Source organism: Bos mutus, chromosome 17 (genome assembly GCF_027580195.1).
Source record: "Bos mutus isolate GX-2022 chromosome 17, NWIPB_WYAK_1.1, whole genome shotgun sequence".
NCBI lineage: Eukaryota > Metazoa > Chordata > Mammalia > Artiodactyla > Bovidae > Bos > Bos mutus.
In genome coordinates, this window is record NC_091633.1 from 20628634 (window position 1) to 20651951 (window position 23318).

At 44.2% G+C, this 23318-nt stretch overlaps 2 protein-coding genes across 5 annotated transcripts in view; both read left to right on the plus strand.

Annotated features, from left to right (window-relative positions):
- ATP6V0A2 (ATPase H+ transporting V0 subunit a2) overlaps positions 1-18370 on the plus strand; it is a 40966-nt gene extending 22596 nt beyond the window's left edge. Inside the window, exons 9-20 of the mRNA XM_005904654.2 lie at positions 486-698; positions 3335-3485; positions 3882-4018; positions 4414-4601; positions 4704-4794; positions 6328-6446; positions 7112-7322; positions 8031-8150; positions 9877-9996; positions 12422-12539; positions 14563-14734; positions 15350-18370. Of these exons, the coding sequence (XP_005904716.1) occupies positions 486-698; positions 3335-3485; positions 3882-4018; positions 4414-4601; positions 4704-4794; positions 6328-6446; positions 7112-7322; positions 8031-8150; positions 9877-9996; positions 12422-12539; positions 14563-14734; positions 15350-15449 (1740 nt within the window). The 3' untranslated portion in view covers positions 15450-18370. The remainder of the gene's footprint in view (positions 1-485; positions 699-3334; positions 3486-3881; positions 4019-4413; positions 4602-4703; positions 4795-6327; positions 6447-7111; positions 7323-8030; positions 8151-9876; positions 9997-12421; positions 12540-14562; positions 14735-15349) is intronic.
- Positions 18371-18956: 586 nt separating this feature from the next.
- The window catches only part of DNAH10 (dynein axonemal heavy chain 10), a 156899-nt gene continuing 152537 nt past the window's right edge, over positions 18957-23318 (plus strand). For all 4 annotated transcript variants that reach the window (XM_070386294.1, XM_070386295.1, XM_070386296.1 and 1 more), the window contains exon 1: positions 18957-19337. In XM_070386294.1, the coding sequence (XP_070242395.1) occupies positions 19124-19337 (214 nt within the window). In that variant the 5' untranslated portion in view covers positions 18957-19123. The remainder of the gene's footprint in view (positions 19338-23318) is intronic.

Genomic DNA, 23318 nt, shown 5'->3' on the forward strand with positions numbered 1-23318 from the left:
AAGAGTCTGATTATCTTTGATCTGCTGAAGTGTAATTCTTCATCAGATAGGATGAGTGAGCCCCATGTAAAGTGCTGGCTGTAATTTTACCAGCACTGTTTTAAGTCATCTTTCTGCTTAGGAGTTCACTCTGACCTATTTGAGTGAAAGAGGGTTTCTTGGCAGAATGGGATGGGAATTGGTGGCTCCTGGGGTTGACAGGAAGTGGGGTGAGGCTGGAGTGGGTAAGAACTAGGGACCTAGGTCTCTGGGCCCATCCAGGCCATCATGCTGCCCTGGGGACCACAACACCTCACTGTTCTGTGCCCTGGGCTCCTGTTCGAGAGAGGCAGCTCCAGGCCTGGAGGAGAAGGACTGAACTTCCTTAACTGTCCCCAGAGAGGCTGGTGCCTGGAATCCCCCCATCATCGAGGAGAGAGTACCCCTGGAGGAGGTCAGGTGCCCGGCAGATGCTCCGCTGAGATCCCGTGTTTGTCTTCACGCAGGTGCTTCACAAGACCGAGGACTATTTAAGGCAAGTGCTGTGTAAAGCCGCCGAGTCGGTCTACAGCCGCGTGATCCAGGTGAAGAAGATGAAAGCCATTTACCACATGCTGAACATGTGCAGCTTCGACGTGACCAACAAGTGCCTCATCGCTGAGGTCTGGTGTCCTGAGGCTGATTTGCACGAGCTGCGAAGGGCGCTGGAGGAGGGCTCGGTGAGGCGGCCCTCCCCTCCCCTCTCTCCCCCCCTCCCCTCTCTCCCCTCCCCTCCCCTCTCTCCCCTCCCTTCCCTTCCCCTTTCTCCCCTCCTCTCCCCTCCTCTCCTCTCCCTGCTGGCCCTTTTCTGCCCAAGGTTGGAGTGTATCTCATCAAGCTCAGGGCGATGAGATAGATAGGAGAGGACACCATGTTGATGCTTTTGAACCAAAATTGCAGAGTCAATCACTGGAAGCTGTGTGCACATGCATTCTTTTCTCCTTAATTGAAGTTTAGTTGCTTTACAGTGTTTTCCTGTATACGGCAGAGTGATTTGCACAGGCTTTTTAAAACCAACCTTTCATTTTATATTGGCATATAACCGATTAACAATGTTGTGATAGTTTCAGGTGGACAGCAAAAGGACTCAGCCATACCTGTACAGGTATCCACTCTCCCCCAAAGCCCCCTCCCGTCCAGGCTGCCACATAACATTGAGCAGAGTACCCTGTGCTGTACAGTAGGTCCTTGTTGGTTATCTATCTTCTAAATACAGCAGTTGCGGTGGCATTTTTAATTTGCTTGTTTGAGTAAGTAGTTCAGTGACATGTTTTATAAGTCAAAAAACTATTATTAAAGAACCAGTGAAGGGACTTCCTCTTACCCAAAGCCTCAGTTTTGTTCAGTTCCCCTGCTCAAAGACAACCCTTGTTTTAGTTTAATTATGTCTTTGGGTTTCTTAATCATAGATAAACAAATAGGAATATATAAAAGGGGAGAATTCCCTTCCTTCACAATAGATTATGTGCTATTTATACTTTCTTTTCTTTTAAGAAAACTTCCCTGTTTTTATAGCTATTTAATATCCTGCTGGAATGGATGTTACATGGTTTATGGATGCGAATACCACCAGCGCAGAGACTAACACTTGACCTTTGACAATTCAAACACGCACAGATTTGCCAGATACTGGGTAGATTCCCAGGATGGAATTGCTGGGTCAGTTTTGCCAGATACTTGCCAGATGAATGCAACCAATTGTTGCATTTCCCCTATTTTGAGTGAGGGTGAATATCTTTCTTTCATTAAAAAAAAAGAAAAATGTATTTATTTTATTTTTGGCTGTGCTGGATCTTTGTTGCTGCTCTCGGCCTTTCCCTAGCTGTGGCGAGTGGGGGCTACTCTCTAATTGTGGTGTGCTTCTCTAGTTGCAGAGCATGGGCTTAATTGCCCCGAGGCATGTGGTATCTTCCCAGACCAGGGGTCAAACCCAGGTCCCCTACATTGGCAGGTAGATTCTTAACCACTGGACCACCAGGGAAGTCCTGAATATCTTTTTGTATGTTTAAGAGCCTTTGAATTTTCACTTTCTGGTGAGCTCTCTGTTCACATGCTTGCCCATTTCCCACTTGGGGGTTGGTCCTTTTCTTACTAATTTCCTTAGCTCGTTGTCTGTGATACGAGAACACAGTTCTGTCCCCCGTTCTGTCACTTGTCTTACGGTGTCTCTTTCTGTTTGTTTGCTTTGGTCCTGCGGAAGTTTTTGGTTAAATATACTTCCATGTATTCAGCTTGGTTGAACCTATTAATCTCAGTTCCTGTGGTCTCTGAACTTTGCTGCTGCTGCTAAGTCTCTTCAATCGTGTCCGACTCATTTCCTTCTCCATTAAACCACGTGCCGCCGCTGCTGCTGCTGTTAAGTCGCTTCAGTCGTGTCCGACTCTGTGTGACCCCATACTCGGCAGCCCACCAGGCTCCCCCGTCCCTGGGATTCTCCAGGCAAGAGTACTGGAGTGGGGTGCTGTTGCCTTCTTCCCTGAACTTTGAATCATAGGTTATTCTCACTTTAGGACTATGGGCTCAGTCTCCCGTGTTCCTGTGTGAGTTTTTTTTAACTGGGGTATAGGTGTTTTACAATGTTGTGTTAGTTTCTGCTATACAAGAGTTTTTCTGTATCAAAACTTAGTTCTTTACTGAAAATAATAGGTTTACGTACTTCAATAGACAAACGTGTTTTTTTATGAGCTTTTGGTTAATCACCTTGTTTCTTCACATAATTCTGTGATGGTACAAAAACATCAAAATAATGATGGCATAAAAATAGTTATTTTGGAGTATGGGGCATCTGTTGTATTTATTTAAAGATCTAGATGATTCTTATTTATTGAGGTAGCATCAGTTTTGAGAGACATGACTGGTACTCTAGTGCATATGTGTGTATATAAGTAGCCCCAGGGTCGCCAATATAAAACTGGAATTTAGTGGTTTATCTCCTAAAAATGTTCAAGAGAAATTTAGAGACAGCTGCAATATTACCTAATAAAAATGAAATATAGGGAAGAATAAATCAGAATGTCAATATGGCAACATTTTGTTTTATTTCTGTTACACTCATCACTGCCCACTTCCACCACTCAGGCTTGCTAGATTCTTCCTTCTGTAAGACCGCAGCCCCCAGGCGCACCCTCCCTGCCCATCCCGGGAGGCTCCCCCAGTTCCTCCTGTCACTCCTGGCGTACTTGGACCTCCTGGCGGGTGGTGATCAGTACTTCCCCACGTGGCCCTGCACAGGGCCTCGTCATAGCAGGCCACCAAGATTTGTTGAAAGAGCTCTTGGGTGGTAACTTTTTCTTTTTTTCTTTTTTTCATGTGAAAGAGAGAGAGCGGTGGTACAATCCCCTCATTCATGAACACAATCCCAACAAAAGAAACTCCCCCAACCCTGATCCGCACCAACAAATTCACCGAGGGCTTTCAGAACATTGTGGATGCCTACGGGGTCGGGAGCTACCAAGAGGTGAACCCAGGTCGGAAGCCTGCATTTGCTAGTCTTTATATTTTATACATTCTGTGCATCACTGCTGCTTTTTTCCCCCTATGAGAATGTAACAGACATTTGGAAAAATAGGCTCACTAGTAGCTGTTTTGTTATTTAGTATAAGCTGTTTATTTTGTTTTGAACATGCCTGGTGGCATGTGGAATCATACTTCCCCAGCCCGGGATTAAACCCGTGCCCCTGCATTGGAAGCATGCAGTCTTAATCACCGGACCACCAGGGAAGTCCCTGAAGTGTTCTTTTTAACCTGTCAATTCTCTCTTGAGAATTTGGGAGAAAGTCAAGATCATTATATTCGGTCGTGTTTGCATTAACTAGAAATTTCTGCCTCTGCTGCCAATCAGAAATCTCTTGCTTTTCCTGCAGCTCTCTTCACCATCATCACTTTCCCCTTTTTATTTGCCGTGATGTTTGGAGACTTTGGACATGGTTTTGTGATGTTCTTATTTGCCCTCCTGTTGGTGTTAAACGAAAATCATCCCAGACTAAATCAGTCACAAGAGGTAAAAATTTAAAAATGTTTCATTTTTGGCAATAACCGTAACCCACCTGACTGAGACCTAGGTGGGGTGGGTCTTCATTCTTGTGTGATGGGAAGTTCTGTGCCATGAACTTGATTTTTATTTATACATATATATTTTTAAAGTGTTTATTTATTTGGCTGTGTTGGATCTTAGTTGCAGCATGTGGGATCGAGTTCCCTGACCAGGGATCAAACTCGGGTCCCCTGCACTAGGAGTGCAAAGTCTTAGCCACTGGACTGCCAGGGAAGTCCCCATGAGCTTGACTGTGAGCAGTCTGGAGAGGAGCGGTTAAGAATGTCCCCCAGACTAACTCGATCACTTCAGCTCCTGTTCCCCGTGGTCCTGTCTCACTCACCGCACTTCGCTCCCCACAGATCATGCGGATGTTCTTCAATGGTCGCTATATCCTCCTGCTGATGGGGCTGTTCTCAGTGTACACGGGCCTCATCTACAACGACTGCTTTTCCAAGTCAGTCAACCTCTTCGGCTCCAGGTGGAACGTGTCTGCCATGTACAGCTCCAGTCACAGCCCAGAGGAGCAGAGGAAGATGGTGCTTTGGAAGTGAGTGTCTGCCCAGCTGCCAGATGGTGTCTAAGGTGGAGGGCGTCACTCTGAGGCTCCCTCGCCATCACAGGAGGCCCTCACCCCTCTTTTGTGTTACAGTGACAGCATCGTCAGGCACCACAGCGTGTTGCAGTTGGATCCCAGTGTTCCCGGAGTGTTCCGCGGCCCTTACCCTTTCGGCATTGATCCCGTGAGTATACTCCTCCCCTTAATATCTCAAGTTTCTTGCTGCTGCTGCTGCTGCTAAGTCTCTTCAGTCGTGTCTGACTCTGTGCGACCCCATAGACGGCAGCCCACCAGGCTCTGCCATCCCTGGGATTCTCCAGGCAGGAACACTGGAGTGGGTTGCCATTTCCTTCTCCAATGCATGAAAGTGAAAAGTGAAAGTGAAGTCGCTCAGTCGTGTCCAACTCCTAGCAACCCCGTGGACTATAGCCTACCAGGCTTATCCGTCTATGGGATTTTCCAGGCAAGAGTACTGGAGTGGGGTGCCATTGCCTTCTCCACAAGTTTCTCGCTAGTACCACCTAATTTTTCAATGAAAAATGTCTTTAGTTTTGACCACTCTGTGTGGCTTATTCCCTTAGGAACTAAGGTCAGGCCTTAGTTCCCTGACCAGGGATGCAGCACTTGCCCTTAGCAGTAGGACCTCAGAGCCCTGATCACTGGACCACCAGGAATTCCCAGGATCACCTCGTTTGAACTGTCACAGAGGTTTCACAGACGGTTGAGCACGGTTCAGGTGGTTTTACCTGAGGGGCTGGTTCTCGGGGGTTTCTGTCTGGATGACAGAGGCTCACCGGGTATTCCGAGTCAGGCTGGTGTGCAGATGAAGCTGACAGTCCATTTGAGAAGCAGGATCAGTGCCTGAGTACAAGTCCACGGAGAGCTGGGTTACAGCCTGTCCTACTCCCTGACCCCCTTGATTCTAGTGAAAAGTGCCACGAAACGTGCTGCTCCTTCCATTTCTTCTTTGTGCACGTTAATTATTTTTTTATCTTTTGTTTTAGAAAGAAATAGTGTGGAATTCTAGAATGGGAAAGGGAGCTTAAGCTTATCATGGTGCTTATTGAGGTGGTTGTTTGAAAGGGGAAAAGTGTGGGGAGAAGGAAAGAGAGGCACTGGCTCTGGGGCTGGGGCTGTCCCACCTGCCCGCCCCGCCATGGGGCTCGGCAGGCGGCTGCTTCTGAGGCCCAGGCAGCGTCTCTCTAGACTCAGGGTTCTTCTCGAGGAATCTCAGCCTTAAGAGAAGAGCTTAGAAACCACCTCAAGGGACTTCCTTGGTGGTCCAGTGTCTCAGACTCTGCCATCCTGATGCAGGGGACCTGGGTTCAATCCCTGACCCAGGAACTAGATCTCGCCTGCCACAGCTGAGTTCATAGGTCGCGAGTACAGAGCCTGCATGCTGTAGCTAGAACTGGGCGCAGCCAAGTGAATAAAGCCGCGTCAGAATCGGTTTGGAGGGAGGTGATACAGTAATGAAAAAACCCACTGACAGGAGTCTATCATCCCCTTATCTGAGCTCTCCAAGGGACGCTCTCTCCTAATTGTTTATTCTTGTCTCTAAACATAATGTACATAATTGAATATTGTTGCCTCAAGTCTTAATATGATAGGAAATTTGAAAAAGCTTGACCACGGTTGCCTTAGGGAATAGCACTTGCATCCTAAGGCAGTTGAAGGAAGTTAAGTTTTCTTTTTTGCTGTTTCGTTTTGTCTTTAGATTTGGAACTTAGCCACCAATCGTCTCACTTTTCTAAACTCTTTCAAAATGAAGATGTCTGTGATTTTAGGGATTACTCACATGACTTTTGGAGTCATTCTGGGAATATTTAACCACTTGTAAGTACAGATTTTTTTTTAAACCAATATTTATAAGCCACGTTTTTGGTACTAATATTTCTTAAACTTTGCTTGTTGATAGATTGCCTAGATCTTAAAGGCAGCCAGTATGGGGGTATGTTGTATTCATATGATCCTGTTTTGATGATCAGTTTTTTGGCAGCTTCTTTGATTCAGCAAATATTTGTTGAGCATATAGACTGTGCCTGGCACTGTTAGGGGTTGAACAGTGAGATCAGAAAAAAGTTTTCACCCTCATGAAGTTTATGTTCAAGTGAGGGAGACATGCAGCATGTTCATTCACATTTATTTCCAGAGGTGATTTTTGTCATATTCTTTTTGGTTTTATAAATCAAAAACTTTTGGTTTGTTTCTTACAGCTGGTATATTAGAAGTAAGAGATGATGTCTTTTTTCTTCTAATTGAATCTGAAAGGGAAAGACTAGTCTTCTCTCCTGTCCTCACATCTTTTTGTGATTATATCTGGGTCATAACACAGATGATGTGATTCTGAGATGGGCTTTGTCATGGAGAATTTAAGATTAATTTACTCTTTACTTTTTATCTTAGTACAGCTGCCTGCTGCCGCTAAGACCTGGCGCAACCAAATAAATAAATGTTAAAACATTTGTTCATGGGTTAATCAATTCTGTTTTTTGCCCTAGGCATTTCAGGAAGAAGTTCAATATTTGTCTGGTTTCCATACCAGAACTGCTCTTCATGCTCTGCATCTTTGGATACCTTATATTTATGATCATCTATAAGTGGCTGGTTTATTCAGCTGAAACCTCCAGAACTGCTCCTAGCATTCTGATTGAATTTATTAGCATGTTTTTGTTCCTGGCTAGTGACACAGGTGGTCTTTACCCAGGGCAGGTAAACAGTATTTTTTTTTTCTTCCCCCATTCTTAGGAACTCAAGGGAAGTCCTCATGAGAACCTTTTTGTTTCGATCAGTAGAATGATTAAAGGTGATTCCCATGGCCTCCCAGGCACTGAGCGGCTTTCTGTTTCTCTCTGTTATCACAGGGGCGTGTCATTCTGCGATGAGTGCTGTCTCCGGGGCTCTGGTCAGACTGTAATCCAAACTTGCTGCCACTCCTTAGCTGTCAAAAGTGGTGGGGAAAGAATGTGTTAGGGAGGGTTCCCGAGTACTGCTCATCCATCTGTCTTTCCAGTTTTTTCTTTTCTTTTCTTTTTCCAGTTTTTTTCTTTTTGAATACTTTGATTGATTTATTTATATTTAAATAATACCACTGAGCCACCAGGGGAAGCCCCTCCAGTTTCTTTAAAATCAGTTTCTGATTCAGCCAGGCTTTCAGAGAACTGGCAGTTGGACTATGGCACATGGTTCTCTCCAGAAATGACTTTTCTATATAGATGCACATTTGTGTGATGCCACCCATATCAGCTATGAGTTTAAGAAACAAAAGGTAGAGACCCTCTGACAAATATAATGTAGCTTGCATTTACTTTACGTTCTTGCTGATAGACATTCTACTTGGTTGTCACTGGTTTCAGCGTCCCAGTGACACTTGGTAGGTCTTTGCGTGTTAACCGGCTTCCTCCCCGTCTGCACCAACAGGAGCATGTCCAGAGGCTGCTGCTGCTCATCACCGTGTTGTCAGTCCCCGTGCTTTTCTTGGGAAAACCACTCTTTCTGCTGTGGCTGCACAGGGGGCGCAGTTGTTTTGGGGTTGGCAGGGTAAGTGTGAGCTCGGATGCACGTTCGTCGATGGTGAGCAAAGTCTGTTTTTAGCTGTGAAAAGTTTTGTAAGGAAAACACCTTCTGGGAATTCCAGTGGCTAAGACTCCATGCTTCCTCTGCGGCGGGCATTGGTTCAATCCCGTCAGGGAACTAAGGTCCTGCTTGCTGTGCAGTGCAGCCAAAGAAATAAATAGATTTGGAAAAAAACAAAACACCTTCCATGGGATCCAGGCTTTGATTTAAAAGCTAAAGCTTCCCTCACTGAGCACTCTGGTGTTGGCTGTTCTGCAAACGTGTGGTGCCAGGAACCTGCACATCTGGGCGTGGGAAACTGGTCCCCCTTTAATGAACCCCAAACATAGCAGGAGCTTGCACTGAAATCTTTCAGTGATGCTGGTCATAACTAAAGTGTTTTTCTTCCTTATTCTTGCCTCTTCATTTTTTAAGGTGCTTTTTTAAGTACCATAATTAAAGGAAATTTGGAAAATACAGAAAATAGTGCCTTGAAGTTTTCCTATACAGTTATAAACAGTGTTAACCATTTGTTGAGTTTCTTTTCAGACTGTTTTCTTGTCTGTCTATATTTCTTTTTTTTAAAAATTCTGGGGCTGGGGTGGGGGAAATATTGTGGTAAAATATAGGTGGTGTAAATTTTCCATCGTAACCGTTTCAGGCGCACAGTTGAGTGTGCACCCCAAGTACACACTGGCATTAAGTATCTCACACTGCGCCTCCGCCCCCCACCCATCTCCAGAACTCTTCCATCTTCCTAAACTGAGACTTCATATCCATGAACACTAATTTCCCATTTCCTCTCCCCAGCCCTTGGCAACTGCCCTTCTACTTTAGGTGTGTATGAATTTGACTGCTTTAGGTATCTCATACAAGTGGATTCAGGTAATATTCTCCTTTTATTTTAGCATAATGTCCTCAAGATTGATCCATGTTGTAACCTGTGTCTGAATTTCCTTCCTGGGAATTCCCTGGCGGTCCAGTAGTTGGGACTCTGTGCTCACTGCTGAGACTTGCCTGGGTACAATTCCTGGATGAGGAACTAAGATCCCACAAGCTATGTGGTGCCAAAAAATAAAAAAGGAAGAGAAAGAATTTCCTTCCTTTTTTCCCCCCACTTTTTGACTCCATAGTATGTGGGATCTTTGTTCCCTGACCAGGGATTGAACCTGTACCCCTTGCATTGGAAGATGGAGTCTTAACCACCAGACCACCACGGAGGACCCTTCCTTTTTAAGGCTGAATAATATTCCATCATGTGACTACATTTTGCTTCTCGGTTCATCCATGAATGGGCACTTGAGTTGCTTTCACCTTTTAGCTGTTGTGAACAGTGCTGCTCTGAATGTGGGCATATAAATATCTATTGGAGTCTTTAGCTTTCGGTTCTTTTGGGTATATGCTAGAAATGATCGTTCTTTATTTAATGCTTTGGGGAGCCACTGAACTGTTCCACAATGGCTACACCATTTTATGTTCCCGTCAGCAATGCACAGGAGTTCCTCCACACCATAATCAATGCTTACTTATGCTCTTGTTTTTTTTTTACAACAGCCATCCTAGTGGGTATAATATGCTCGTTTTCTTTTAAAGGGCTTTTTATTCCTGAAGAGCTGAATCTTTAACAGAGTCGAAGGGGTTCTAACTTTGATTTTGTCACAACCTTGCAATTTTAAAGGCACTGACTCTGTTTTCTTTGGGTTGTTTTTAGAGTGGCTACACACTTGTAAGGAAAGATAGCGAGGAAGAAGTTTCTTTGCTGGGAGGCCAAGACATAGAAGAGGGGAACAACCAAATGGAAGATGGATGTAGAGAAGTGACGTGTGAAGAGGTAACCTTTTCAGTTACTGTTGTTGATGTGAGGAGCCAGGCTTGCACAGAGATGATCATCACAACGAGAGTGATAACAATCACTTTTTTTTTTTTTAATTTTTACTAGTCTAATTGACTTACCATCGTTAATTTCAGGTGTATGGCAAAGTGAATCAGTTATACATACACATACCAGTTCGGTTCAGTCGCTCAGTTTTGTCTGACTCTTTGCGACCACATGGACTGCAAGACGCCAGGCTTCCCTGTCCATCACCAACTCCCAGAGTTGCTCAAACTCGTGTCCATCGAGTCAGTGATGCCATCCAACCTCTTGTCCTCTGCTGTCCCCTTCTCCTCCTGCCTTCAAGCTTTCTTAGCATCAGGGTCTTTTCCATTGAGTCAGCTCTTTGCATCAGGTGGCCAAAATATTGGAGCTTCAGCTTCAGCATCAGTCTTTCCAATGAATATTCAGGACTGATTTCCTTTAGGATTGACTGGTTTGATCTCCTTGCAGTCCAAGGACTCTCAAGAGTCTTCTCAAATACCACAGTTCAAAAGCATTAATTCTTTGGTGCTCAGCTTCCTTTATATGTATCCATTTAGATTCTTTTCCCGTATAGGTCATCACAGAGTACTGAGTAGAGTTCCCTGTGGTATACAGGAGGTCCTTATTAGTTGTCTGTTTTGTATATAGTAGTGTGTATATGTCAATCCCAATATCCCAGTTTATCCCTTCCCTCACTGTCCCTTGGTAACCATACATTTATTTCCTCTATCTGTGACTCTGTTTCTATTCATTGATAGTAATCATCTTAAACATCAAAACTCAAAGCAAAACAACCGTTCCTCAAAGCTTTCCAAATACTATTCTCTTCATAGAATTGTCATCATAAGGATTTGGGGTTAACATTTTGTGGTTCTCAGTCTTACAATGGGATTTATAGTGTTAACATCACAAGTTGTGATATTAAATGACTTAAGGTGCTGTGAACATTACTTTCAGAAGATTCTCATCTCCATGAGAACTTCTCCATAGTTGTAAGAAAGAGACCCTGGTTCACACTGGCTTCAGGGGGATTCTGCTGGCGCAGATCAGGATGTGGGGAGAGTGGGCCTCAGGCTGGTGAGGCTCTGGATTCCAATCCCAGCAAGTCTGGCTTGGGTTTTCTTCTTAAGTTTGCTTCACATTCTGAAGCCAGTTGGCCCCACGATGTGGGAACTGTAGCCACAACGTGCACTGGGCTCATTTTCTTCAGTCTTTGAATCAGAGAAAACCACTCTTAGCATGAGGAAGAATCCTAAGGAAGTGCTGTGATCGGCCTGGCTGGCGTCACTCGCCATCCCCAAACCAGTGACTGCTGTAGTTGTCTGCATGGGCTGCCACAACCACACTCGGGGGCTTGAACTGAAGAAATTTCTTTCTGACGGTTTTGGAGGCCAGATGTCCAAGGTCAAGGTGTTGGCAGGGTCAGTTTCTCCTGGGGCTTCTCTCTGTGGCTGTGTCCCCACATGGCCTTACTGCTGTGCATGCATCTCCTGTTGTCTCTTCTTATAAAGACATCAGTCCTACTGGATCAGGCCCCAACCTTATGACCTCATTTAACCCTAATTACCTCCTTAAAGGCCCCATCTCCAAACATACTCATACTGGGGATTAGGGCTTCAACATACGACTTTAGGAGGGGGCACATTTTAGCTAATAACGACTGGCTATGGATCCAGGGTGAGATGGGAGAAGAAGCGTTTCCTCCCAAGGAAGGGAAGCCCAGTCCTGGCGGACAGAACCAGCATGTCTGCTGCTCTCATCTACTTTATTTTCTTGGAAACTTTTTTGGTTGTTCAATGAGGACTAAACAAGATTTCTTACAGTCAGCCTTTTGTAATTATTAAGTAATTTAGTGCTTTAATTTGAGACAGTTAATAATTAACTTTCTAAGGTCATAAAAAAACAAAAAGCAGACCTGGAAGAATGTGAGAGGCGTCTTGCCCAGTGTTCTACAGTCTTTTCACTGTTAGGGACTCTTTTTATAGTTTCTCGTTCTCAGACTCGTATTAAGATCCTCTTATCCATTAAACACACGTACATTCACAGTGTTCTACTCTTGTAGTTGGTGGATGTCTGGTTTTTCATGATACGTTTTATAATTACTAAGAGTAGCTCAAGAACCTCATTGGGCTGTCTGAGGGCCATGGTGGTTGTGGCCTCAGAGTCCAGAGTTCTGGTCCAGTGCCTCCAGCTCACCTGTGGGGTCAATCCTGGGGACGGGAGTGGGAGCTCCGTAGATCGAAAGCTGGGTAGCGGCAGAGCTGTAAGCAGAACTGGGATCTCGTGGCTCCGTACCCCTCACGCTCCAGCACGTCCTCAGCAGCGTTCCAGAAGCCAGGCCTGTCACCGTCGTGCATGTCGTGTACAGAATCTAACCAGGTTGTGTCATCTCTCGTAGTTTGATTTTGGAGAAATATTAATGACCCAAATAATTCATTCCATCGAGTACTGTCTGGGATGCATCTCTAACACTGCTTCGTACCTGAGGCTCTGGGCACTCAGTTTGGCTCACGCACGTAAGTTTCTGGTTTGACCTGCAGTTCCCAAACTCTGGGCCAAGACACCCTTCAGCACCTCAGTTAACTCATGCGGGCACTGTGGGACACTAAAAATTTTGATGGAAAGGGCACTGTCTATGATAGAATGGGAACTGTTAGGTTGTTTGGACTTGACTACTTACTGCCCTGGTCTCCTGGGTATTTCTTTTGACATCAGGGTGCTGTGAAAAAAATCACTGGGAGACAAGTTGTTTTCAGGACCGAGAAGGCTTAGGAACCTCTGGCATAAGCATTTTACTCCCTCTGTTCTGACCATTATTATTTTTGTTTTTACTGTTATTTTAATTCAGCCCTGCCTCACCAAGTGTGATGGTCTAGTTATGTCAAGCAAGTCCTGAAACAATGCTGATGAATAGTTTTGATTACAGATAGTCCTCCTTTTGCATGCTCTGGTGATGCATGGATTTCAGTTACCTCCATTTACTTAAATCTCTCCAGCTGCCCCAAAACACGGTTGAAATTTCAGTTTCTACAATAAAATCTGAGTATATGGGTACAAAGCACAGGCTTCACTGCTGGCCTTTTAGCCTACAAGTCACTATGTAAATAATACACAGCACATCATGACCAGAGACCAGCGACATCACTTCTTCAGAGCCTGTTGTGGTTGGTCCCTGTGCTTTTTCATTTCCTCATGCATTTATAAACAAGAATAAGAGAGTGTTTTCATGTTCTGATAATTTGGAAAGGTCCCAGAGCAACTGTCATTTTCCCCGTTGGTCCCTGAACCTGCTTCTCAGTTCGTGCCCAGACAGCAAAGTGCGTGGTGGGCTTGCCTCCTTGTAGGCCAGTGGTAAACTTACCTGGCATTTAAAAGTGGATCCGTGAACTGAGGGAATTGGCCAACAAAGATGAAAAAATGCACCAAAGAAACAAACGGTGATATGTTGGAAGTGAAACGCAAACGGAATGTAACAGGAGTTTAGGAGAAAGAACTGACGTGGGGGTGTGACACTGCTGCTGTTCGAGAGGTGAAATTTGCAGCCAGAGGAACTTAGTAATGTACGGAAGATGCTGGTGTCCCAGAAGTGATGCTGCCGAAGCTCCAGGAGGTAGTTCAGGACTTGGAAGGCGCAAAGGACATTGTAGAAGCTGATTCCAACTTGGAAAAGAGTAGGACAGCTTGCTAGGTATTAGGGAGAAGGCTTGCTCTGTGTCCAGGTGCCTGGCTCTCCCAGGTCACATGAGAAGAAGGCTGTTCAAATCACCCCTGATAAGTTCTTACCAAACCCACCAAACAATTTAATACTCAGTATTTCTAATGTTTAAAAGATAGATTCGCTCTTTTTTTCATTTCCTTGTGCATTTATAACCAAGAATAAGAGAGTGTTTTAATGTTTTGACAGTCATTTTGAAAGGTCCTGGAACAACTGTCATTTTCTCCATTGACCATTAAGGATGCTTTCGCTGGTCACTGTTCTGCCCCTGCTCTGTTGTGCAAAGACTATCTGTACTTTTGAAAATCACCAGGTGATAGAGGTGTTCTTTTGCTGGTTGGCACACTGATATTTTTATAAGCATAGCCGCAAGTTGAGACTTTTCTGGTTGGAGGGGGCGCTGTGGTCCACCATCTTCTATTGCAGAGGAGGAGACTAAGGCCCAGTGAGGTTCGGTGCTGGCGCTGGATCACCTGCCTGACCAGTTAGTGGCCGAGTCAGGACTGATGCCCAGCTTCCCACTGCCTGATCCAGGGCTGCACTGGGACCGAGCCAACCAGACCCCCATCTGGATCAAGATCTCTCCTTGGCAGGCAGGCAGACCTCTGATTTCTCTGGAATGTCAAGTCATCCTCCACATTTGAGATGATCAGGTTGCTCACGTAACTTTTATGTGAAGAGCAGATTATATCTTTTACGGGTGTATATTTATTTTAGAGATAACAATTCAAAATTTCTCAGAAGGAAACTCAGTCTAGCTGGCTAATGGAAGTGACTCACTGAAGGTCAACAGAGGTTAACTCTGCAAAATGTTTCCCACGCAGAGTTGTCTGAGGTCCTGTGGGCCATGCTGATGCACGTCGGCCTCCGGGTAGACACAGCCTATGGGGTCTTGGTGCTGCTCCCAGTGATCGCTTTCTTTGCAGTATTGACGATTTTCATCCTTTTGATCATGGAAGGGCTTTCTGCATTTCTTCACGCCATCCGCCTCCACTGGTGAGCTTGGAATTGAGCTTCAGAACTGATATTTAAGACAGTAACCGCCCCCCCCCCAATATATATACACGTAGAACATTTCCAGTAATATGTATGTGTACCTACATTATTTAGGCTAGTTCTTTCCTTGCCAGTATTGAGATCTGTATTCTGATCCCCTGAGTTAAAATTCTATTTTGTTTCTGAGGTATTGTCCCTGACATGTAAAAAGCAAGTTTATATTTGGTGAATAATTATGTGTATTTAATATTTTCAACTCCCTTTGGGTCTGACAGGTTACTTTATCTCATTGTAAGCCATATTTCTTAATGTTTTACAATATATATCAGATTGTGTGTCCAGTTACGAGGAGAGAGAGGTTCCTAATTCTCGTGTGAATGTCCATAGAGTGGCAAGTAACATGAGGTGTCAGCATTTCCTTCATGGGAGAGCCAACAAAGGGTCAGTGTGTGTGTGTGTTTTATCTCAGTGAAAGTATTTGTGCCAAGAGCATGTATGGAATGAAGCACGTTTGGAAGTACAGGAACTTTTTTTTTAACTTAGTAAATGTTGTTTTAAGAAATGTAGGAAATGTTATTCAGAATCTTTCGTTAATACTTTTTTTTTTTTTTTTAGGGTAGAATTTCAGAACAAATTCTACGTTGGTGCAGGCACCAAATTTGTTCCTTTTTCATTCAGATTACTTTCTTCGAAGTTCAGTGATGACCTGGCGTGATCATATTGAAGTATCCAACAAGCTTTCAGATTTATGGAGAATTATCATGTTGTAGAATTCCTTATGTTAAATTGATGATAGGAAAAATTCCAACTTCATTAATTGCCTTATGAGACAGCCAAATCTGTAAGGTATACCTCTTCCTCATATGTTAAGTATTTTGTAAACTTTCTCAATTTCAGATATATAAATTTCTTTCCATTTTTATGATGAGCAAATGTAAGTTCATGCAAAAGTTATGGTTGTTTTTAAAAATACAGGCGTGGGAGAGAGAAGCCAATTTTGAATGGTGAATTGAACATAGTCTTAGATATTTGATTCCTTTTCATTTTATTAAAAAAAAAAAAAATCCAGAGTTATTCTGTCACCTGAAGTTGTCAGATAATATTTTCCAACAGCTGAAGCTAAGTAGTTTTAAAAAATTTAATGATGGATAATCAGAAGATTCACATTTATTATATTTTGCTTAATTAAAAGTATGCAAACTTTTTCATTGTATGCGATCTAGAATTAGAAGTAGAATTATTTGTACAGTTTTGTCTTGTTTTAATAATTGGAGAAAATGGGATAAAATAACATGCAACACAATGGTTATCCCACTTGTATATTTTTTTAAAGACTTTTATCCTGTTATCCTTACATAAAACCAATTATGATAATTGTATATTTGAGAAGATAAACTGTGTACTGAGCCTTAAAATCCAGTGTGACTTTAGAAGACATAATATGGATATGATTTGAATTTAGTTGGCTGATGTTCCTGAACCAAAAAGGGTTTATACTGAGTGAAGAAGGAAAGGTAAAAAGTAGTATTTTGTATATTTTTATAATAAAATATAAATTAAGATATTTTACCATGAAGAGGTTGCACCTGTCCTTAAGAACAGTATAATTATAATGTTCCACTTTCAGACTAATTCTAAATAAATGTCTGATAAAGGCACTTAGAGTTAAACTTTTTAAAACTACTAAGATCAGTTGAAAACCAATTCTTACTAAGCCATTGTGTATAATCTTCAGTTTAAATTCATCTTTTCACTTGACATTTGAGTCAGTCCAGTTGAACATTTTGATCTGTGTTTTTATGTTATGTTCATTTTTCATATTTTACTGTAACGGGTTTTAGATATTTATTTTCAAAAAGAAACCTGCAGTGTTTTCCCTTTCTTAACATTTTGAATAATTCACATGAAGAGACCTGCTTATCTCCTTCACCCTCACTGCTAGGAGAGAGTTTGGGACTTTCATTACAAGCTAAGATCATGGTGGCCCTGAATTTAAGTGTATCTCTTCAGGTGATTTCAAGGCCTGTTTGCTGAGGGGCATGAACCGAACATCATGACGTAACTGTGACTCTAACATTAAACCTTTTTAATTGTAGTCAAGATGCCATGCTACTCCTCCATGAGATGCTGTCCCTTATCTTAAAATATCAAACAAAATGATGCTGATAAAACTTACAAATGATTCTTCTCTCAATGTTAAGTTTCCCCAGAAAGATATAAGGTTGGACACTTCTGGTGGGTGAATACAAAATGTGGTTAATGCCTTGCAGGCTCAGACTTGTCCCTCACAGGTTCTTATTTTTATTATTTTACTCCAGGGGTTTATTGTAATAAGATAACTAATTCATTTTTAGGAAACCAACAATTTCAGGGCACTGTTAACTGACTAGTAAACAGGAAACCTACAGGATCTGCCAGAATTCTTTTCCACCCCCCACTGGCAGTTGTCAGGGGGACCCCTTTACCTTTATCAGGGCATAGAACAGAGTGAAGAGTCACTTTTCAGTTGAAACCTATGTAGTAGTTCTGTAGAATGTAATGGTATTATTAAACACAAATTGTTAGTTCTAATTTTTGTGAAAGAACTCTCAAGAATTAAGAGTTTGATGACATCTTGTAGGCTTCAGGGTAAATTTTCTTTCTTTATATAGTTACTGGTTCTATCATGTTACTAGAGCTGTTGCTCTGTTTTGTTTGCAAGTGATTTGGTAGAAGTATTATGTATACGGTTGTTAAGATGTAACTTCGTTCCTGTGATAGCAAACTTCCAGAGGAAAAACAGTCAATTGTCTGGATGATGCCAAGTATCTGTTTATTTCGCTAACTCGAAATGTCACTACTGCCACATTCTCCACTTTCCATTCAGCTGTTCATTGTGAAATAAAAATCCAAGGGATTTCTTCAGTAAAATAGAGGTTGATTTTGCCCTGCAAGGATGAAGAGGGTCCTTGCAGTGGTGTGATTGTGCTGAATCAAGAAGTGCAAAGAGGGTTTGTTGGAGGTCATGCTGAGCCTTGGACTGGCCATTCATCATGAGTAGGACTTTGAGGGGACTCACCTTTCACTGAAAACTCCTCAGTCCTCATTTATGGAATGAGTATTTTATAACAACACTCTGATCTCAGTTTTCATTCTGCAGTAGTTTAATAAGGCATAGATTGTGTATAGCATTAAGTAACTTTTATGTCTACGAATTAAAAATTCAGACACTTTAGGGCCTGATTCATTTTGGACAAGAAATAACAACATCAGCTGTTCCTCAGCCTGCATTTACAAACAACCTTATTAAATTTAAAGCCAGGTTTGCTTGCATGCCATCTGGTGTATCTTCAGCAGGAAATCTTAGTTCAAGATGATGAAAATAAGACAGTTTGGAGTGAAAATTTTTCAACACCCAGGCTGAACTTTGGTTTAGAATTTTAATACTTAGAACATTCCACTTGTTCCTTGATGGGAAAATCCAGTAAGAAGGCTGGATTCAGCCCGATTCTGAATCTAGGGGCTCAATTCTGTGAGGGGAAAGGACTGAACAAGTTAAAAGATCCACAAATGCATGTAAGGACACATTTGCATCTTCCTGTCAGTATTCAGCTTCCCTTTACTAATGAGAAATAAATATATCTATTTTTGAGACAGCGGGTGTTTTGTTTTATTATGCTTTGGCTTGGCTACAAAGCCTTTGATCCTGTAGCCAGTTTCCCTTCTTGGGGCTCCCGGCTCCCTGACCCTGGTACACCAGAAGGAACTTGCCCCTTCTTGGAAATCTTCGCTATATATTTGCTCTTCTGACGCCCTTTGATCCAGAGCGACCGAGGGCTCAGACTGAAGTCCTTTTGCCTTGCGTCCAATTTTGCCTCTACCACCTCCGAGATGCCTAGGCCATCTCTGTCACCTGTTTTGCCCGTTTTCTTGGCAGTGCGGGCGGGATGTTCCAGGACAGGCTGGCGGTGGAAAAGCAGGAGGCCTTGCACATCCAGCACCTACAAGGCTCCTGGCTCACTTCCAGGCCTGCAGACCCTCCGCGGCTGAGACTGGCCCTCGCCGAAGTCTTTCAATCTCCTTGCATGCCGCCGCCCTGCTCACCTCGGTCCTCCCAGAAGGAAGGGGGCGCCCATCTGGGAGAAGAGCCCCGACCACCCTCCGCGCGCAGGCTGGGGCGCCCCGGCCCTCCCCCAGGGGCTCAGCGCCACCCTCCCGAGTCTCGGTTCGCGCCTCTGTGAGCTCTGGGCTCCGGTACTGGCGCGCGTAGGGACTGGGGCCCGGGGCTGTGTTCCCCCGCGCCAGCGGCGGCCGTTGCCGGGGCGCCCGTTGCTAGGGGCGCCGTTGCCACGGACGCCCGCCCGGCACTCAGCCCACTGAGCGCTGAGCTGTGGTCAGTCCTGCCGCGCCATGGACGACCTGCGAGTGCTGTGGATGCGCGACCGTGTGTACAACGCCTTCGGCCTCACAGACCCGCAGCTCTTCGAGGAGCTGCTAAACCGCAACGACGGCAAGGCCGAGGAACTCATCCTACACTTCCTGAACCAGACCAGCGACGAGGAGGGCGCCTCGACTCTCTTCTTCTACCGCAAGGTGGTGCCCGAGGAGGTGGAGGTGGAGATCGGTGAGCCCCTCGGCCGCCTTCCCGCCGTGCCCCCTTCGGCCCTGTTCGTTCCCATCACTCCGGCCAGGAAGGCAGATCCCCGGCCACCCGCCACTTTTGGCCTCCCGGGCAGTCCGCAAATGCTCATTGTCGCCCACCCTGTCCAGGCACAGTCCAGGCACTTAGGTGAACCGGACAAGCCCACTTAGATAAGTAATCACAGCAAACACTTATCACTGCATCAGTACCAGGTACAGTTCCTAACACATACGCGTGCGTGCTAAGTCGCTTCAGTTGTGCCCAGACTCTCTGCGACCCCATGAACTGTAGCCCGCCAGACTGCTCTGTCCATGGGATTCTCCAGGCAGGAATACCGGAGTGGGTTGCCAGTGCCCTTCTCCAGGAGATCTTCCCGACCCAGGGAATGCACCCGCGTCTCTTGTGTCTCCTGCATTGATTGGCAGGAGCGTTTTTTACCACTAGGGCCACCTGGGAAGTATCCAGTTCAGTCCCTCAGTCGTGTCCGACTCTTTGCGACCCCATGGACTGCAGAACGCCAGGCCTCCCTGTCCATCACCAACTCCCTGGAGTTTACTCAAGCTCATGGCCAGTGGGTGTCTTATCCCATTTTACAGATGGGCTAGCCATGGCACAAAGAAGGTCAACGAACTCATCCCCACAGGTCACATAATATTCATAAAAATATGAATCACTGTCCAATGGCATGCAGTAGATGGATGGAGAAGTGGCCCAGGGGCTGAGAGGGACACGTCAGGCTCACTCTGCCAGATGATGACAAGGTCCACCTTGGTGGAGAAGAGCACCCCTTCCTATCTTCCTAGACTCCCGCCCGGCACTTGTAACATCAAAACAAGGTGTTAAAACATTACAGCAGATGTAAACGTTTATGTTGAACAATTGAGCATTTCAAATAAAGATAGTAACAGTGACTGATGCCCAGAACTCCATGGAGGAGGCTGTTCCAGCCCTGGGACATGGAGAGGGCTTAGGGGTGGGGACAGGGGGAGACAAGACAGAGGGCAGGGGACACTTAGAGAGGTGCTTGTTGGGGAAGGAGACTGAGAAACACGCAGGTTCTCTCCCAGCAGGAGTATCAGCATCAGTGCAGTTGTCATGGACTGGGTTTGTATGATGTGTCTCATTAACCAAGGGCTTCCCCGGTGGCTCAGTGGTAAAGAATCTGTCTGCAAAGCAGGAGCCTCAAGAGATGCAGGTTTGATCCCTGGGTTGGGAAGATCCTCTGGAGAAGGAAATGGTAGCCCACTCTGGTATTCTTGCCTGGAGAATCCCATGGACACAGGAGCCTGGTGGGCTACCGTCCATGGAGTCACAAAGAGTTGGACACAACTGAAGCAACTTAGCAGCACACACACGTCTCATTAACATCAATGTGCTAGTGTCACATCTTCAGGAGACTTTCTGGATCCCCTGCAGGGCCTTCCACTGGGTGGGAAGGCAGAGGCACACAGCACTTTTTATTTTCTTGAAGAGTAGTAGTCACATTCATATATTTTAAGTATACCCTCTTCACACAAAATAACACACATCCTCACTAGAAAAACCCAAGCCCACAAATAAACAGTAATAATGAATTGTAAATGATGCCCAGAGAGAGAGTCTCATAACATTTGGAATCCAACTTATTATCCGCCCCCTTCTTCCCTGGCAGACCTTTGGATCTGGATGTTTCATTATAATAGGACCTCAAATTTAGACTTTTTCATTATCACCAAGTGAAATTATGGATACAAAGATAAATGAACAGGATTGACTATTTCACATGTACCACAAAGTTCAGTAACTTTGATTTTATGTAGTTAAAAATATATATATAAGCATAAATTTTAAGTATTCTATATATATCCTTAAAAATATGTGTGTGTGTATATATATATATATATCCTAAGACCCTAAGAAATGGATGTGACTTATGCAACGTGGACTTCTTGTGACCTCTGAGGGCTTCTGTTCATAGTTTGATGACTGTCTGTTGTGCTGTATATACTCACACATGTTTAGCCCATTGCCTCCTGGCAGGATGTCCCTCTTCTATGCAGAAGCAGATTTTACTCTCTTCAGAGGGTTCGCCTGCTTACTTCCTGCAAAGGGTGCTCAGAAATCCCCCAAGAGCTATGTCTGTTTCTGGTCTGTCTTTACAACCCCTGCCCACTTCCCCAGCATTCTTCCCCTCCTTTTCTGGATCTTCTTCTTGTTATCACATGTTGAGAATGCAAATATATTCCCTGCTGAGGATGCTGTTCCTGGAAACTCAAAGTTACTGCTCCTGGAGATCCTAGGATGGTATTGGATGTTGGGTCCTGGGCAGAGGTGGGGAGAGAGGACCTCTCCTCAGCTCAGGTCTCACACTGTCACTCCCCTTCTGCTCATTAAGCCTGCAGGCTCACAAAGACCCTTGGACAGTTTTATTGGATCCTTTATGGCAGTGGTCCTCAACGCCTGAGCCTGTTAGGGACCAGGCTGCACAGCAGGAGGTGAGCAGCAGCGGCGTGAGTGAGTCTTCATCTGTATTTACAGCCGTTCCCCATCACTCACATGACTGCCTGAGCTCTGTCCCCTGTCAGATCAGTGACTGCATAATAAATGTAACTTGCTTGAATCATCCCATAACCAGCCCCCTCACCACATCTGTGGAAAAAATTGTCTTCTATTAAACCAGTCCCTGGTGCTAAAAAGGTTAGGGACCACTGCTTTATGGAGTCAAAACTCTCTGCTCTTAGTTAAAAATTGTTTGGATGGAGACAAATAGATGCTGGTCATGAGGAAAGAGGGGTGTCTAGACCAGCAGCATCTAGTTCAAGATGCTGTTCTAATAGCTAAACATGTGTTGTTTCTTGAAATAACAAAATGGAATCATACTGTCCAGATCACTTAATAACTTGCTTGCATTTTTACACAGTAATTTTTAGAAATTGCAAAGTTATGCAGTAATCTAAAAGTTGCACACTATTAAGTAATGAATATTTCCAGCAAGTATTACTGGAAGATATTCTCTTAAAAATTCACATAACGTAGAACTTTGAAACATAGAAAGTGAAAGATGAGCCCTCAGTCGCCCCTAGACCCTGCTCCCATTCCTCTGTTGTTGCTGTTTAGTTGCTTAGTCATGTCTGACTCTTTGCGACCCCATGGACTGTAGCCTGCCAGGATCCTCTGTCCATGGGATTTCCTAGGTAAGAATACTAGAGTGAAAACAAAAACAAAAACAAAAAAAAGGATACTGGAGTGGGTTGCCATTTTCTTCTCCAGGGGGATCTCCCAACCCAGGGATCAGGCCCACATGTCCTGTTTGGCAGGTGGATTCTTTACCACTGAGCCACCTGGAAAGTGCATCCCACTCCTATAGGTAACCATTATTGGTGGCTTGCTGTACATCCTGCCAGATCTTTTCTAGAATCAATTTATCTATCTATATTCAACATCATTATCATCTTTATCTTTCTATATAATGATATGTATATAATGATAAGGCTTCCTTGGTAGCTCAGCTGGTAGAGAATCCACCTGCCATATAGGAGACCCCGGTTCAATTCCTGGGTTGTAAAGATCTGCTGGAGAAGGGATAGGCTACCCACTCCAGTTTTCTTGGGCTTCCCTAGTGGCTCAGCTGGTAAAGAATCAGCCTGCAATTCAGGAGACCTGGGTCTGATCCCTGGGTTGGGAAGATCACCTGGAGCAATGATAACATATATTGTATAGAGAGAGCTCTTAAAATCATAAATAAGGTCATACTATGTATAGTATTTTGTGACTTGTCCACCCTCAAAGATACCTTGGAGAATTTTGTCCTAACTATAGATCTATGTAACTTTAGAGTTGTACCCTATTTTATTTACCTATCCCCTAATGAATGGACATTTATCCTGCCACAGTATTTTATTTTACACACAATGACACAATATGTCCTTTTGTACACTTTATTTTATGGGAGAGACTTATAAAAGTAGAACTGGAGGTGTGGTG